The sequence below is a fragment of the Scomber scombrus genome, chromosome 1, assembly GCF_963691925.1.
Source record: "Scomber scombrus chromosome 1, fScoSco1.1, whole genome shotgun sequence".
NCBI classification, from domain to species: domain Eukaryota; kingdom Metazoa; phylum Chordata; class Actinopteri; order Scombriformes; family Scombridae; genus Scomber; species Scomber scombrus.
Window position 1 is genome coordinate 14,736,631 of NC_084970.1, and position 18,255 is coordinate 14,754,885.

General features: G+C 39.9%; 1 protein-coding gene across 6 annotated transcripts in view; it reads left to right on the forward strand.

Annotated features, from left to right (window-relative positions):
• Positions 1-18,255, forward strand: part of esrrga (estrogen-related receptor gamma a) — a 77,150-nt gene that overhangs the window by 10,621 nt on the left and 48,274 nt on the right. For 2 of the 6 annotated variants that reach the window (XM_062421279.1, XM_062421287.1), the window contains exons 2-3: positions 1,485-1,643; positions 13,715-14,139. In XM_062421279.1, the coding sequence (XP_062277263.1) occupies positions 1,485-1,643; positions 13,715-14,139 (584 nt within the window). Of the gene's footprint in view, positions 1-1,484; positions 1,644-13,714; positions 14,140-18,255 lie in introns of those variants that run through there. The other 4 variants (XM_062421312.1, XM_062421321.1, XM_062421305.1 and 1 more) reach the window with 3 other exon arrangements.

The following is an 18,255-nucleotide window of genomic DNA, read 5'->3' on the forward strand; positions in this document are numbered from 1 at the left end:
AAACTAAATGCGCATGTGTGAATGTGTGTGTGTGTTGTGTGTCCAATAACTACATTCATAACATTTGGCATTGTGTTCAATTATTTTGTCTACATTCATTTTCAAATAAGTTTTTTCCCTTTTTATTTCAATTTCTTTTTTTTATTTCCATTTTCTGCATTATATCCCTGTTCATTTCTTACCCATTGTGGAAAAATTCGAACATTTGCCAATTAAATATGTCAGGAGGTCTCTCTTTGTTTTCCTTTCTTTGTTTTTCTGTTTTTTGTTGTTTTTTTGAAGGTCAGATGTTACTGTTTTTGTTTACCATGTAATACTGGAAAATAGTTAATGTTCAGAAACTGCAACTAAGGTAAACAGAAAATGACAACGCTATGTTTGCAATTTTTAAAATTTTATTTCATTAGGCCGTTTTTTGTCACATTAATTTTCAATAATTTAATGTCCCTGAACAACTGAAATTTATTTGTCTTTTTATAATATTGTTTACAATGAGAGTAATTACACAATTACAGTAAAACACAATCGACACATGTTCACGTCATAGGCTCCACCGTAGCATACTATGTCGCTACTGTTGTGTCTGTAAAACAGCAGATAAATAGTTTTGAGCGTCACAGAACCCCCACAAAATGACTTATTTCACTATCAAAATGTGATCCATACAGTCCGATAAGATTTAGAAAGTCAAGAAGAGCTGCACAATAAAATTGTTTTATCCCTATTCAAGTTAGCACTGAGCTAACCGGAAGTCAGTCGGCGGAAGTCTCTAGTGTGCATGCTCTGCCCATTGACAAGTGCAGTATGCATTATTCAAGTCAGTGTGGGACTGTCATATCTGATACCAGCTAAAAACTCCAGTATACTGTGAATATAGAGAGAGATTTATCTGGGAGTGATAGGTTTAATCAGCATTGTGTGAACTCAAGGGCTTGACTATAACTAAAGTTCTTTTATATGTAAAAGTCCCGCACTGCAGTTTTAAGAACTTTGTTCATGTTCAGCATTATTTTGTGTCTTTTATTTGATGGTTAACTCATAATGATCTAAGGCACCCTCTAAAAAACATTATAAAACTGAAGGCTTGGTATGAAAACAACCTGTTAAAACCTGATGCTAAAATGGGCTAAGAGCGCTGAAAAAAACCAACAAGAAAGGCATCCCTTAATGCATTTCACCTTCCCCATATGTATTCAAATTATAATGCTTTCATCAGTCACGTTTTGAAAATGATGACATGATCTAAAACACGCTCGCATGCATCCGGCTCCAAAGGGAGAAGCACGCAAACATTGCACCTGGTCTTAAAGGGATACACACGGAAATGTTGTATCCGGTCTAAATGAGTTGAATTAATCCAGAACTTCCAAGTAGCATTAAGTCTCGGCTGCCCTTTCCCACCTGCTGTTTCGCTACCTTTTTCTGTTACATGTACAGTATTTTCACTTCTGCTCCTCCTTCTCTTACTTTGCATTTGCATACAGAATGAACTTATCGAAGGGGCCATTGGTGAACAGCAGCAGTGAAGATAACTCCAAGTCAGCTTATGGTAAATGCGGCGCTGGCGCCTGGAGGATGCACCAGAGCTACGATCAACTGGAGGCCAACCACATGAGAGACGCACATGCCCTCTACAACCCCAGGTAAGACAAAGAGACGATAAGAGTAAAAGACACGCAGACAGACCTACTGAAAGAGAGTGAGTGAAAGAAGTAACAGAAAAAAGGACTTGTTGAATCTATGAATCTCTTTTGGTTCAGTTTTACAGAAAAGCCAAACTTGACCTCTATAAATTTCAGATGAAAGGGAGAGAAAAAGCAAGTACTTTGACACATCAAACGACTGTGTTTTTAGTGGTCTGTGTGTGTGTGTGTGTGTGTGTGTGTGTGTGTGTGTGTGTGTGTGTGTGTGTGTGTGCGTGTGCGTGTGTGTGTGTGTGAGAGAGAGAGACATGAGGATGGAGAAAAAAGAGCTAACCTCTCTCTATAATCTGTAGTATTTAATTTGAGGGTGGATTTTTTTGTGTCATTGTGTACATTTTTTAATTTTCAGTAGTATTTCGCATTTTCAGCAAAAACATTTCTTATTATTATATCAGCCTTTAAGATAAGCTGCTCTGTTTTTGTGTCACTGTGAGTAAAATTACTCCAGAATCACATTTTTAAAAGTATTGTCATGAACGAAATACTTTCAGCGGTCTGTATTTGCCCTTGTATGTATCCGTGTTAGGAGTATTTATTTGACCTCAGGCACAGAGGAGTTGATTACGGAGTTACCCACTCTAAAATTCAAGTTTTAACACTTTTTGCTTGCTATACTGCTAAAATGACCAAAAACAAGAAAAAAAACGGGCCTCCTCTGAATAATATGCGAGTTGCTATGTGTATTTAACATGCTTACCTCTCTTTACTTTTTTTGTACTGAGGCAAAAATTACATTTTAATTTCAAGATAGTGGACTTATGAAAAGATTAAATACCTGGACCACTTTAGTGGCCACTGCTAAATATTTTCCTCACACCTACAGCACTATCTTGACTTTGTTATATTTTGCAGTGTATATATGAGTATCACAAGAAAGTGGGATTCAGCTTCTGGCTCAAGGACACTTCAGTAGTGTAAATGCATCGCAGCACAGAGGCTTAAAATCATATAATGGTTGAAGGACAGACACTTCACCAGAACAGTAATTCCCTATTCCATCTGCGTATGCAATAAAACTTAAAGCATGAAGCGCTTTAACCACACTGAATGTTCACTTTAAAGTTTTCCAGTGGATATCCGTTTCTGTGTTTGTGTTGTTGAAGGCAGGTGGAACTGAGGGCTTCTATGGTCCATTTTTAGAACATAAACTGTAAATATGCTGCTTGTTTCATGTTAAAACACAGCAAAGGTGTGACGCATGAAACACACACACACTTTCTCTCTCTTCATAGTCTTCCTCTCTCACTCTCTCTTTCTCGGCAGCTTTTTCTTTCTGTCTTCTAATCATTGTAAGTTTCTTTGGATAAGAGTTAGAGCCACATGGCCAGATTGCAAAACTATAATTGTAAGTATGTGTTTTGTATATAATTAGCATAATGCAGGTTTATTGCACTATTATATGCAAATGTGTTTGAGTATATGACGAGTGGACCTATTGCTGTATATTTATATTTTTTCTCATATATTTTTTCATCTGAGCTTGTTGTAAAAAAGCTCTGTTATGTTTTTAAACAACATTACTAGATTCCTTTGTAGCAACAACATGCTCAGATAAGCTTTCCAAAAACTTAATTCATTAGTCTGCAACGATAGACGTCACAATATCTTAAACCTTTAGTCAGGAGTCATGTCTCTATTTTTGTGACCAAACAATATTATGCTGTATGATCTCACTGACTGACATTGTTACCTTACTGTCATTTATCATGTTATTATTGTTGTTGTTTTATTGCACAGCCTATTCAAACACTGTTGATAAGTTAATTGTTAGGCTTTTCTAAAGCCCTTTAATTTTTAAGTGAGTGTGTCCGCCCATGTGTGTCTGTGTACCTGTGCGCACTGTAGACTGGGAAGTCTTAGTCCAATAGGATTTCAGGGTTAGTCTGGGTCAAGCCAATTAGAGGTCTGGCAAGCCATTCTCACGCAGACTCTCAGCCAATCACCAAGAGGAGTGTTACTAGCACAATGCAAGTGTGTGTGTATGTGTATGTTGGCAGAGAGTGGACTCTGGTGATGAGAGTTGTAAAGGTTTGCCAAGGGCTAGGGAGTCACGCCATGGCTCGAAGTCACTACATTCGCACACACACAGATAGATACACACCCACTACACTCCAAAGTGGGGAACATAATTTCCGCTGCATTGGATCAAGTTGTGGACCAAGTTAAAACAAACAAGAATTTACATTGTAATTGTGCCAAAACTATGGTATGCGTCAGATGTGACACAACAGCAACAGCCCCCGGTTGGCACATGATAATAACAATAATGATGGAGGAATATGAAATGTTATTAATCAGAACAAAAAGGTCTTCTCTTTTTCAGTTTATCGTGAAGAATATGATCACAGAAGGCCTTTTTTACCACAGACGGTTTGACTTCTCACAGTAGAAAAAGCACAGGCTCCATTCTATTCAAGTGCCCCAGTAAGCCATGAAAGTGTGACAGAGAGCCAGCATGAACAATACCAGGACCCTGAAATTGGAGCAGCTACATGCAATTCAGCCATCACTCATTTGATTAAATATACCCGTGCTTTTCGTACTGTGTCTTTGTTTATTTTTTAAAACAAATGGCACATAAACAAAATGCATAATTAGGTTCTTAAAACATAAAGATGAAGGTAAAATGTCACCCCATCACCTGATCTTAACTCACCCTTTCACAGGATAACACACACATAAGCAGTGTAAGATCAAATGAACACTCACCCCAGGATACCTGATATCCCACTGTGTTGATGGGATTTATTCACACTATTTACATACACACTTTCACAAACACGCACACATGATGCATTCGGTTAAAGACAAAATTTAACAACAATTTACATGAAAATGCATGTAAATTGTTATTGATTTTTTGTTAACATAAAAAATGACATTTTCTTTTCTAATCATATTTTTCTCATACAATTTTTTTTTTAAAGTTTAATTTGCGTTGTTTCCTGAAGAAGAAAACATTTTTTTGGAATTCTAAAGAAATTCTTAATTTATTTTTGGAGATCTGCAATTTTCATTGGACAGCAACAATATTATTCCTCTTTTTATTTAGGCCATCAAACCATGGGAATGTGATTAATGTCAGCCAGCCAGGGAGCGCTTGAGTACACACAAACACACACACAAACACACTTTGCTATAAACTGAGCCCAATGTAATCATAATGATAAAGCAGATTGCCTTAACACACAGATGGGCCTCCCAACAGCTCTGTATGTGTGCGTGTCTGTGTGTGCGTGTCTGTGTGTGTGTGTGTGTGTGTGTGTGTGTGTGTGTGTGTGTGTGTGTGTGTGTGTGTGTGTGTGTGTGTGTGTGTGTGTGTGTGTGTGTGTAAGTAAGTGTGGACAACGCTGATTGGATTGCAGATTTATAGAAGAGGATTACTGCTGGAGCAGAGAGAGAGAGAAAGAGAGAGAGGGTTTCAGACACTCACCTCTCATTAACTTCCACCCCTTCACCTCAACTCGCCTTATTCTCAGTCATGGACAAACACACACGTACATACACACACATAAACATTCACAGTTAGGATCTCAGTGTCAATGCAGTACCTCATTTCTTCTCCACGCAACATCAAATTGATGATTATAAATTAATTTCAGCTTTAAAATGCTTGTGTCCAAACTTAAAGACAGACAGAAAGACAGACACAGACAGAGACAGTGGGCACTCCAGCAAACCTGATTATGACTGGATGTGAATTAGATTCCCTAACAGATGGTCCAGGAGCGAGGCTGTAAGGTGCATCAGCCAGCAGCAAGGGGAGGGAGGAAGGGAGGAAGGAGGGCAGGGGGAAAGAGAGGGAAGCTCAGGCAGGGAGGACAAGTGTCAACAGCATCTGGTGACAATACAGATCAATTCTGTACCTCCAATATTTTGGAGTGGCTCTTTATGATTTTGAATCAGGTAATGCATTTGGGTAGTGTGGGGGGACATTTTGTATTTTAACTCCAAATCTATGACTTTCATTTTTTTATTTTGCATCACTCTTTTCAATCAAAAAAATGTTTCCATAGGTTGAATCTCAACCAGTGACCACATATTTAAAATATATAATACTAACACAGTTCTAAAAGTCCTGTACTTTATATAATATTGAATGTTCAATTTAAAAGTAAGAATTGAACTAAGCCTGTTTAGGAAGGATTTTCTCAAATTTTACAGATGCTGTGCATTATTGTACATACTGCGACTCTGCTTCTCTCTCCCCCTGCTTTGATGGATAGGTGTAAATCATCACAATCCTGTAGTGACAGCCCAATTTCCCCAAATCTGATCTGCTTAAAGAATGCATCTTTGACGCTCTACTCGCTTGCCTCACCTCTCCCCTCCTCTCCTCTACTCCCCTGCATTTCTTTTTTATCCTCTCATACACTTTTTTCCACCCTTACTCCATCAAATACTCTACCATTGAACTGCACACACTCACACACTCTTTCTCTCTCTCCTCTCTTTAGCAGCATTACACTCTCTTTTCCCATTCCCTCCTTGTCTGTTTTCCTCATCCTCCCTTCCCTCTGTCTGCATCCCTTCCGTGTCACATTTGAAAGCCCTGTCATATTTACTAGAGTGGAAATCCTCTTTCACCATCTGCTTAATAAATCCGATGGGGGGATATTTTGTTTTTTTAAGCACTTTTTTATTATACTTCTGCGCAATTTCATTTGATACGGCACCTTGCCCAGGTCTCTATCTGTATGAGAGAGTCGGGGAGCTGCACAGCTCACTGTACACAAACGGTCTAGTGTGTGTGTGTGTGTGTGTGTGTGTGTGTGTGTGTGTGTGTGTGAGTGTGTGAGAGTGTGTGTATGAATGAATGCATGTCAGCCACAACGCCAAGTGTCTGTAAGTGTTTGAAAGGGCTGTTGCACTTCTATGCTTAGTGATAACACTGGTAATCCACACATACCCAAACACACACACACACACACACAGATGAAGACTAACCTTGATCAATGACCTTTCTTTTTTAAAAGAACCAGCCTACAATTTATATCCCTTTATTTTATACCCATGCACAAACATTTCCCACCAACATTATCTGAATAGTGTTCATTTGCATCAATTCAAATATATTTTGTGAATCATTTTAACTAATTAAATATGCTTATATATATATATATATATATATATATATATATATATATATATATATATATATATATATATATATATTAAATATTGTTCTTGAATTACATATTTTTTATCAAACCTACTGCAAGTTTGCCACATCCAGTAGCTTCTATAATAGGTTTACCTAACAAGAGGATGCATTCAGTAATTTCATTGATTTCCACTCTTCAGGCTTTCCAGTAAAAGGCTGGAGGTCACCACAAGTACATGGTATGCAATTTAGTCTGCCAAGCCTCAAAATAGAACCGGATTATCCATCAAATCTGCAGTAATTTATGTATTTATTTATTCATAAATACTTTAATGTAGTTAACAGACAGTTTGTGTTAACTGTACACGCACTGAATGGAGGCGAGCTGTTTCAGAGGTTTGAAGCACTGTTCTTACAGTAGACAACCACCCTTACAAACACAATGACACACAGCAGATAAAGGAGGCACAGAGAGGTGGGGAGAGAGAGGGGGGGAAACAAAGAGAGAGGTAAGGAGAGAGAGAGACATGGTGACAAAGATAGTGCCTGGCAGCAACACACTTATCAGCTACAGCTCTGCAAGAAAATGACCTAAATCATCAAGATTCCCATCTAACGCACACACACACAGACGCACACAAACATACACATACACACAGTTTTTGAGGTGCACTGCGTTACGTTTTTGCCCTGAACAAGGTAACCCTCTTCATATCTTTTCACTTAAATAACTGCACAAGCACAGACTGACTCTGAAATCTAAATCATTCTTTAGTCAGATCTTTGAGAAGAAAAGAAATTCCCTTCCAAATTTGGAATAAAATCACCTTTTATTAGAAGAGAAAAATACAGAAGGAAAGAAAACACAGAGAGGAAGTATGTACATTAACACAGGTTTAACACCTGTCTCGGTGATGAGTGAAGACACATGAAGTGCATTGATATCACCACACTCAACATGATATACCTTAGTTTGCAGTTTACAGTTTGGAAAGCACATAATTCTTAATCAATAGCATTTGGCTGAGCTTACCCTGTGTGTACTGTCTCCCACTGTTTATCCATTCACATCTAGTGTGTGTGTGTGTGTGTGTGTGTGTGTGTGTGTGTGTGTGTGTGTGTGTGTGTGTGTGTGTGTGTGTGAGAAACTTTACAAATCACAGGATGCATCATAACAGTTTTAGCCCCACTAGTGGGCTTTGCGAATCGTACCCAATTCATGTCACACCTTTGAGCATGTTTGTGTATTCTGTTTTTGAATGGTTGTGTAAAGGTGTGTCTGCGTTCATCATATGTAGAAGGAGTCAGTGTCTAAACACACACAGACACACACACACACTCAGGAATATAGACACACACTCACATTTCCTCTCCTCTGCCGGTCTTTACAGCCCGACAGCCCATTGGGCAGAATGTGTTTTAGCCATTATCACATTGATTGTATGTAATCAGGGGTTTATTCTGCAGCCAATGAAGTGAATTACAGGTTTCCTGCCCGACTAACACTGTAACAATTGATCTGCTCCCTGGCGTGCGCGTGTGTATTTGTGCAGGGTGTAAGGTGGAGTGTGTGTGTGTGTGTGTGTGTGTGATGGGGTGTGGATGTACGAGAAAGAGAGTGAAGCAATGATAAGAGTGTGTTTGTGTGTGAGAAGTAGAAACGACAAGAGATTGAGACCCAAAGAGTGCAGGAAAGAGAGGGCGAGAGAGAGCTCAGTAGGAGGGAGAGTGGTTTAGATTGACTATCGCTGTGGGATTTTTGTTATTTTGTTATTTTTTTATTCATTTTTGTCCCCGGTAACAACTATAATCATCCACACACTGTGAGTCTATGAAGCTAAACTCAACCCCACACAAACACAACAGCACACAGCCTATTTCTGTCTGTCTGGGGCTCTCATTTCTCTGCCTTTAAACTATGCACACACCTTACACTATGCACACGTAATTCAGTACATACCCTAAAAACAACACAGAGATTTTGTCCATGTGTTAGTGTTTCTCTCTGTCCCAGGTCTGTTCAGGTATGTTCCAACTGTAATGTATTTAACAAAGGTGGCGAACTTACTCCTTTTGAACCAATGTGGGCAGTTAACAAGTCGACCGTACACATGTTTTTGTGCTTTGGTGAACACACTCACCAGTGCATGTATCGAACTGACAAGCTGACAAGCAGTTCAACAACCCTCCACAGATAGGAGCGCGTTGAAAAGGGAGTAAAATAGAGATAGAGAGAGAGCAAAGAAATAAAAATAAACACAGTGAGTGTGAGGGGCTGAAAAAGCAATTCAGTCTATTGATGGAATCATTCTATTCATTTGACTATGGAAATAAAGTAAAAGCACTTTTGTTCCTATTCCCCTCCTTACTCTATTCTTTAATTCAATGTATTTTCTTTTCTGTCTTCCATCCCTCCTTCACTTTCTCTCCCTCTCAAACCATTGCCAGTATCATCTAGATAGAATTGTGTAAGGTTTTTTCTTTATTTTCTTCTTCTTCTTTTTTTTTTTTTTTTTGCTTATTGGACTGTGTTCTTATCAGCATCGAGAGCACAATGCTTGGTGTGATGGAAAGGTATAAGCCAACCCGTGGTGGCTACATTGTCAGCACTTCTTCCTTCTCTGTCTCTATTGCTACCACTTCTCTTTCCTCTCTCTTTTTTTCTCTCTCCTCCTGCTTAGGTTCTCTTCTTAGGTTTGTCAGGGTGTAGTCAATGCATTTCTTTGCCGTGTTTTGGTACAACATTTAATTATTTATATTAAAACAAGATGTTTCAGAATAGAATTCAACTAAAAAACTTCAATCCTCTTCTCTTAAAAGAAATCTGTTGTTTCTATTTGTTATGATAACATTTTTTCTCACTAATGCTCAGCAAACTGCGTGTTATCTAAACCTCTGATTCGGAAGTGAAAGGCGAGTTTTAAAATGACCCAAACTGCCTTTTGTGAACCCTTATTCAATTCAAAGATACTCTCTGTTTTCTGTCTTGACTTCTCTTCTCCTCTTTTCTTCTCTTTTCTTGCTAACGTACACGGGGCAAAAAACAGTTAGGAGTTGTTTGCGGATCAGTTTGTGTTTATGGCTGCCATCTAGCGAGGCGAAGGTGAAGATTGTATGTAATAAAAGAGCGCGAGTGTGCCCCGAAACACGGACTGAGGGAGCACAAGTGAACATCACAGTGACACAGAGTGAGGCAGAGAGTAGTTTCTCTAATACGATGATTGTATGTTTGTCCCTGCCAGTTGTCAGGGAGCTGCATCAGCCCACCACTCTAATGACAGCTTGTCATACTAAAGGGGCCCACCTTCCTTCAAAACACACTGAAAAAAAGAAGACCCTGTTCTTTCTCTGGCTTTTTCCTTCCTTTCTTTTTTCAATTTTTGTAAGCTTCACTCTATTCTCTCTCTTTCCACGGGTCCACATTGTTATCTGTCTTTCATTAGTGCCACTTTTTCCTGCAAGACGTGAGAAATGAAAAAAAAGAAATAGGAACGAAGAGAAAGAGAAAATGACAGGGATCGAGCTGGAAATGGAGACAAGGGAAGGGGGTAATCTTTCTGGTTTGTCGGTGTGTGTTCGTGTGTGTGTGTGTGTGTGTGTGTTAGTAAGGCACAGGTAAATAGGCCTGCTGAATATTTGATGTCTGCAGGAACTAAACTGCAGCCCCTTTTGTCCCCTTGTTAGAAACAGTCTCACATCTAGTTGGCATCATGAATACAAGGTGTGTGGTCGGTTGTTTTAGATCTATCAACCGCCAGTCTTCATCGTGATAAATTCATTCAATGAAGTCAGTTTAAATACCTGAATCGAAAAGTTTTTCACTCTGGAAAAATTAGATTTTGGAATGAAATGTCCACCAGTAAGTCTTTTTTTTAGGTTGAATTCCTTTTTGAATGCACACATTACAATCTAAATATGCAATAAAAGAAAAGCGTTTTTTTTGTAAGCTGTAGTAAAAAAAAGAACAATTGTATTATGACAATGTCTAAACATTTGAAAGCTCAAAAAACTGAAGTACATGAGAATGTAGAAAAAGACAGGAAGAAAATGAAATTCAAAACCCTTTCTGACAGAATCAAGCAAAACAGCTAATACTGAAATCTGATTACTGCTTTTCTTTGTGTTTTACTGTAATCATCTCATAACACATAGCTCACGTCTTAAGCACGCAGCTCAAGCCTTTTATTCTTTATATAAATATTTTTAAACACTTAAATACATAAAGAATTGAAAAAAAACCCAACCCCTTCATTCTCTCTCCACACTCATCTGGAGAGCAGACAGGCACAATAAGACTGCTCTTTCAGCACTGAGCCGTCGCTACATAGCGCCATAATTATACTGATAACATACATACATAAATGCATTCAACCTCTCACTCGGCACAGCGCACTGGCTGATTTCTTAATCTTCTTTCCTCTACTCCTCTCCTCTGCACGCATGTCTTCTTTTTATTCTTTTTATTCCTCCCCCTTCGACTGCCATTATTTTTCATTTATAAGCAGAGTGTGTGTGTGTGTGTGTGTGTGAGTGAGAGAGAGAGAGAGAGCAAAGAGAAAAGTGTGAGTGAGAGAGAAAAAGAGAGGGGGACTGAGCAAAAAAGAGGAATAGAAAGGGAGAGGGAAAGCGAGATAGATGAGAATTTGAGAGAGAGAAGGAAAAAATCGCCTGAGATCTTTTGGCACTTAAACTCTTTCACTTAATGGTACTTAGAGGGATTGACAGTGGAAGGGAGGGGACACAAAAGAGCATAAAGAGTGAAAAAGGAGAGATTAAATCATCACCATCACATCATCTACTTAAATGGGTCTACTCTCTTTTTTCTGTCACCAACGTGTTTTCTCACCACTCACTAGACAAACCTGTGCGATCTCTCTTCATCCCATCGATCTCTCCGGCATTTATATTTATTTCTGTCCCTCCGTTCACCTTTTCCTCACTTATTCTAGCACCTTGTGTGTTTCTGTCTCTCCCTCTGTGTCCCTCCATCAGCTCTGTCTTATTCCTTTTTCACCTCTCTTCCTTTTCTTTCTTGATGTGTATCCAAATCTTCCTCATCGTGTTTCTCAATCTGAAATGAAGGCCTACCTTAGCATCAGATAAATGGATTTATAGACGTTGGTGAATACCACAAAGCTACGATTAATGGAGTCAGTGAATTAGAAGAACCTGCTGGGAGGGGAGAGAAGAAGAGGTGAATAGGGGAATAAGAGGGAATAAAATATATGATGAAAACGGGGGAAAAGGCCAAAGTATTGTGCGTGATAAATGTCATGGCGCCTTATGAAAGCAAAAGTTAATTTAAAGAAAGCACTGACATTTTTAAGAAATTAGTACATTGCCTAATAGTATCTGTATACGAAAAGAGCAGCTTTGCCTCATCTTGTTGCACATCAAATAAGCTCCGGTGCAAAATAAAAAACAAAACTGCTGTCTGTCATTTGGCTACCATTTTTCATTGCAGCCAACTCCTTTTTCTCTTGTTCTGTCTGTCTCTTGCTTTGGTTATGGTCTGCCTACCTGTTTTCCTGTCTATATCCATTCCCGGTCCCCCCACCCTTCCCTCTCCCGACCGGCTCTCCATTCTTCGTCAAGGCGCTGTCTGTGTTTTATGGGTCCCTGTAGAACAGGGATCTTTTACAGGCCGACTGGACTTTAGAAGCCCCTCGTTTAGCAGCATCCTGCCTTAATTAAAAACCCCTTTTGTGCTTTCTGCCTTTAACAATGAAACGAGAGAGAAGGGAGGGAGGGTAAGGTTAGAGGGAGAGAGAGAGTGGTAATGCAGAGAAAGAGAGTGGGCCGAGATAGAAGAAGAGAGAGAGAGAGAGATGGCAGTGAATGGGAAGTGATAGGGAGACAGGCAGATAGATAGTAAGGTAGACAAAGGGAGGGATGGAGAGATATGGAAAGAGAGAAGATAGCTGTTAATTACAGCTGCCATTAACAAGACACTAGTCAGCCTCCTTAAGGAGAGGAATAAGGGAAAACAGGAAGAGGGAAGGGAGGCAGAATATAGGAAGGGAGAAACAGCAGAGAAGGATACAAGATGAGGAGATAAATAACAGTTCAACATTGGTTAGTAAATGTTTTTTTGTTTTTTAAGACTGTTTTGTATTGTAGGGCTTCCCTTAATTTCTGAAACTGTGCTTGAATATGTGCTTGAATGGAAGTGTGTGTGTGTGTGTGTGTGTGTGTGTGTGTGTGTGTGTGTGTGTGTGTGTGTGTGTGTGTGTGTGTGTGTGTGTGTGTGTGTGTGTGTGTGTGTGTGTGTGTGTGTGTGTGTGTGTGAGCGTCATGTATGTGTGAGGCTGTCTTTGGGATGATTGAGCAGCAAAGAGGCTGCTTACTGATTACCTTCATGTAGAACAAGCTGCTATTGACTGGAAAGTGACGGATGACCGTCGGCCCCGAGCATGTGCATGTGATTGTGTTACTGTGTGGTACCATAGATGCCTCTCAGCTACTCTCATATACACAGGGCTCCCCGAATGAGCCACAATATTTGTCTTTTCTAGCATTTTCAACTGTTTATTTTTTCTTTCCTCTTTTCTCTCTCTTTATATGTCTCTGTATAATTTATCTTAAAAAAGAATAGGAAACAAACATAATATGATGGATGGATTGTGCGTGCACATGAGTGTATGTCCTTTATACAGCGCACCAGGCCATGAAAAACCATAGATCCATCATAGAAAGTGACAGTGAGAAAATTCGACATCAGAACAAATGATTGTTCTATCATAACGAATCCTTTTGAGTTTAACCCAAATGTAACATTTTGCTATTTTCTTGCTGTTCAAAAGTGCAAAAAACATATTTATATGATTGAACATTGCTATAACTGTATCCTTTCCTTGTCTCTTCTAACTCTGCCTTTCCTCTAACCCGTCCCTCTCCTCTCTGTCAGGCTTCTCTGCAGAATGTCCAGTAAGGAGCGCCACCTTGAGTCCAACTGTCCGTCCTCTTATATAAAGACTGAGCCGTCTAGTCCTGCATCCCTGACTGACAGTCTAAACCATCACTCCCCTGGTGGCTCCAGTGACGCCTCAGGCTCCTATTCGTCCACGATGAACGGTCACCCCAATGGCTTAGACTCCCCGAGCCTTTATGGCTCCAACACAGGGCCCCTGGGTCCTGCCAGTGGCCCCGGATCAAAGCGCTATGAGGACTGTTCGTCAACTATTGGGGAAGATTCACAGATAAAGTGCGAGTACATGTTGAATTCAATGCCCAAGAGGCTGTGTCTGGTGTGCGGGGACATTGCGTCAGGGTACCACTATGGAGTGGCATCCTGCGAGGCCTGCAAGGCCTTCTTCAAACGCACCATCCAAGGTTGGCTTCCATTTTTACCTTCTGCTTTTAATAATCTCTTACCTTTATTTCTGTCTCTGTGCATTTCAATCAATCAATCAATCACATTTTTTTTCAAAATTGGTGTAGCTTAAGATTTGGGTGTGTCTGTTTTTTTAAAATAATGTGCATATGAATTACCATTTATAAATATATTAATTGATACTACTCTGACATTATAATGACCTGTCATATTTTATTTGGTGTTAAATTTACTGAAAATGGACTTAGCATTTTTAAAGCTAAGAAAGTAAATGAAAAGTCATCAACACAACAAAAGAACACATTGCAGGGTTTGGCTGCTGGGGACTCAAGGTCAGAGGTTAAAGGTGAAGATGGCTTATTTTTCATATTGAACTACGTAGTCTCCTTAAAAAGGCTTGACCTCTCACAGAAACACTGTACAAATACCACCTTAAATATATACTATGTCTTTTTCTAATGAAATGCAAAATACACTTGAGCCATCGTATCGACCTCTTCTTTGTTAACATGCAGAATTTTCTTTTTACGTTCACATTTTTGACCTTTGTGCCCTTAGTTGAAAGCTTAGAGAGACAATGAAGAGCAGACAAGGAGAGATCCAGGACATACGATAAAAGCCTCAGGCCAGATGTGAACCCAGATTTATATGTGGTACATGTTTTTGCTAAGTGAGCCACCAGGACACCCTCCATAGTCTATTTTTTCACTCCCCCTCCACCGTTTCTATTTCTGTCATGCACGCACATACACACACACTCATACGAGCATCGATTTAGCTTTACCCTCACACGCTAACTACCGGACACGCCCCCCTTTGACCCTCAACCTTGACCTCTTCTTCACAAAGAGTAATTTCCAGGTAGTATTTGCATTCCTACTTCTAGCTTCTAATGCCTCACAGGAAAACTGTTAGCTATAAGCCTGTTGTCTAGGTGATAACATAGTGTCAGAGTAAGGGCAGAGGTCATGTCTGGGGGTCAGGAGTTCAGATTAAGGGGTAGAGGAGAGAAGGGATAGATCAGTAATCCACATGATGAGAAGAGTACCAGGATTTAGGCTCAGTAATCCGCTCGTCTCTTGTTAGGGTTAGAAGTAGTCCATGAGGTACACAGGTATTTGTACCACGCTCTCACAATTTTGTGAGTATTCAATTAATACTTGACTCTCACTCGACCATTATATCCTTCATTTACCCTTGTAGACACAGTACAGGTCATTCTTACAATCAGCAAATTAGCCACAAAGCAAGCCAGTTAGATAGCCTTAGTTCACTAAACCACAAACAATATGACAACCATTTGATGGTTATTTAACATCTTTTCACAGCAAGCACAGCTGAACATGAAAGGATAAGGGTAGTGATATACATGTTAGTGCAAACAATGCCTAGGACACAATCAAGTTAATCAGTCTCTCAGTACTCAGGGAGTTCCACAGCCTGCCTGTGGCTCTCCAGCTCTTGCCCACTGGTTCTTACTGAAGACTAAAGTAATATTTTTTATGATATATTCAGTTAGTATTAAATAAAACATATCTCAAACAGGAGTAAATAGTGTATTTCTTGCAAACCATTTTCAGCCACAGCTTTGGTACAGTAGCATGTATTCACAGCAGAGAATAAACTACAGTACCCATGTTCATCATGCTGAAAATAGACATCACCCAGTGCAACAGGTGGGGCTCATTGATGTATTTCGGCTATAAGGGCAGTACTTGTTGTCCAGATCAAATTAGTGTTGCTTTTTTCATAGTGTTCATTGACAATAAGAAAAATAATGAATCACCAGACTTATCCTTTAATAACCAATCAACCATGGGTCAATTAAGCACTTTTAGATCTTGGAAATTGGGGTCAAAGATATTTTTGGCGTAGTCAGGTCAATCAGTAAGAGATAAATCTGTGAAGACTTTGTTTTAGTAATGATCTTTGAAGATTTGTTCAAGTTTGTAATAACTAATAGGCCCCATCAATCAGCCATCAGGACTCCAGTCAGTCAGCCTCTACAGAAAAAAGAACCCAGCTACCAGCCAGCCAGCCATCATTGATCCATTGAGTCAGTCAGTCATATCAGACAGGATTCATCTATCTGCCTTTCCATCCATCCACCTATCTGTCGCTGCTTTCTTTTGCCTCCGATAAGCAGCTTTCACAGTAAAGCCCCAGAGAGAGAGAGAGAGAGAGAGAGAGAGAGAGAGAGAGAGAGGGAGAGAGAGGGGGGTGTAGGGGGGTGGAGGTCTTACATCCACTAGATGGTCACCACTACCCAGAGATGACCTATATGTGTTTATTATGGGATGAGATCAGGACACGGTGCAATCCTGACAAAGAGATTGGAGCACACACATGCACAGATAAAGGTAGAGACACACACACACACTCACAAACACAAACTCATAGAAGCACCTTCACACCTTCACACACAGACACCAAAATGACCTTGTAATCACTCTGTGTATAGGTTTAACCTCTAATTCCTCTGCCATCACTGCACTGTCCAATAGTTGACCAATTCCAGATGTCTCATTTCATTTAGAGGGCTTGTTAAAGGTTACATAGGTGAGGACACAATTACAGATTAAGTACAAGAGCCCAGCGAACATATAGATATGATGCCATGTTGACACTAGAGCCTCTTTGAAGTATGACCTTGAATAGATTTAAAGCAATGCTTTACCCACCTCCTACTTGCTCCTTCCTTTTCTCTTTATTTGTAATCCTCCCTTAGTGGACATGTTGCAGATCAGGAAAGCAGGAGGTATACGTTATGGGTCAATAGTTTTGCAAAGCTAGTCACAAAGTCATTGTCACAAATGGTTGTGATGGTGAGCAAAAACAATGAGAAGCTGTTCTTGGTCAAAATTACCGTAACAGTTGCTATATGTTAATTAAGAAATTACTAATAGTCCACTGACAGTATATTTTCATCAGCAATATTCCAAGGTTGTATGGGCACTAAAATTTAGAGCGAAAGTCTGGAAATTTAGCAACAATCTAAGGTTTTTTTTTTTTATCAGTGTTTGAGCAACAGTACTACTGTTAATGTGTGTTTAGAAGCATACTGAGCAGTCTTGGATCTGCTGGAACAAATGGGTCATGACATTATCTTTGGCGATCACACAAGCCAAACTCATCCACAGACAGTGTGGATGTCTTTTCACCTCCGTGTGTATGTGTGTGTGTGTGTGTGGGCTTGTGTTCATCCATGTAAATGGGTGCAGGTTTATGTGTATATCTGTGCACATATGCCTGTGTTTATGCGTGGTTGTGTGTTCGTGTGTGTATCTTGGCTGGAAAGCAGGGCCAGCCTCAGATGGGCAGCGGTAGACATATTGGTATGTTTCAACCCATTAGCCAATAAAACCGCAGGTAATCACCAAAAAAACACCTCCAGCTGGACAGGGAGGAGAGCATGGGGTGGATAAGAGGAAAGGAAAGGAAAGGAAAGGAAAGGAAGGGAGAAGTGAGGAGAAGAGTATACACCCATTTGGATGAACAATAAGTTGAGACGAGGAATGGGAGAAAGAGAGGAGAAGGAGGAGGAGGAGGAGGGTGGACTGGGCACACGAATGTAGGAAGGAATTAGTGGAGTGTGTGTATGTGTGTATAGGAGCGCATGTGTGTGTCACAGCATGGAGGAAGTGGCTCTGGCAGCTGCTGTTTCTGTGGCGTCAGTCCAGCGACACCTGACAACCTGCATCTATCACTCCCTTATTGAGAGAGCGGGATAAAGGGTAGTGAGGAGGAGGGCAAAGTGTGGGAGAGGGAGGTATAGGCCGATGAAAAGGGAAGAGAGAGAGAGACAGCAAGTAGGAAAAAGAAAGTTGAATTAGAGCATTAAGGTGCATTAAGAATGGTAGGTGTGACAATTAAACAAGTGAAGGTATGTGAGAGTTCTGTTAGATCTTGTTTCATGCAGCCATAAATAAAATAAATTCCTAAATGTTTGCAAATACTTTGATGTTGAATCAAGGTTAAGAGCAATGCAATTCAAATCTGGCCAGGATCCTTTGTCATCAATATGTCTCCCTCTCCACACATTTTCTGTTGTTCTCTAGTTAAATTAGCTAGACAGGACCTAGATATGAGAAATGAAACAGTATGAGAGGGAGTGA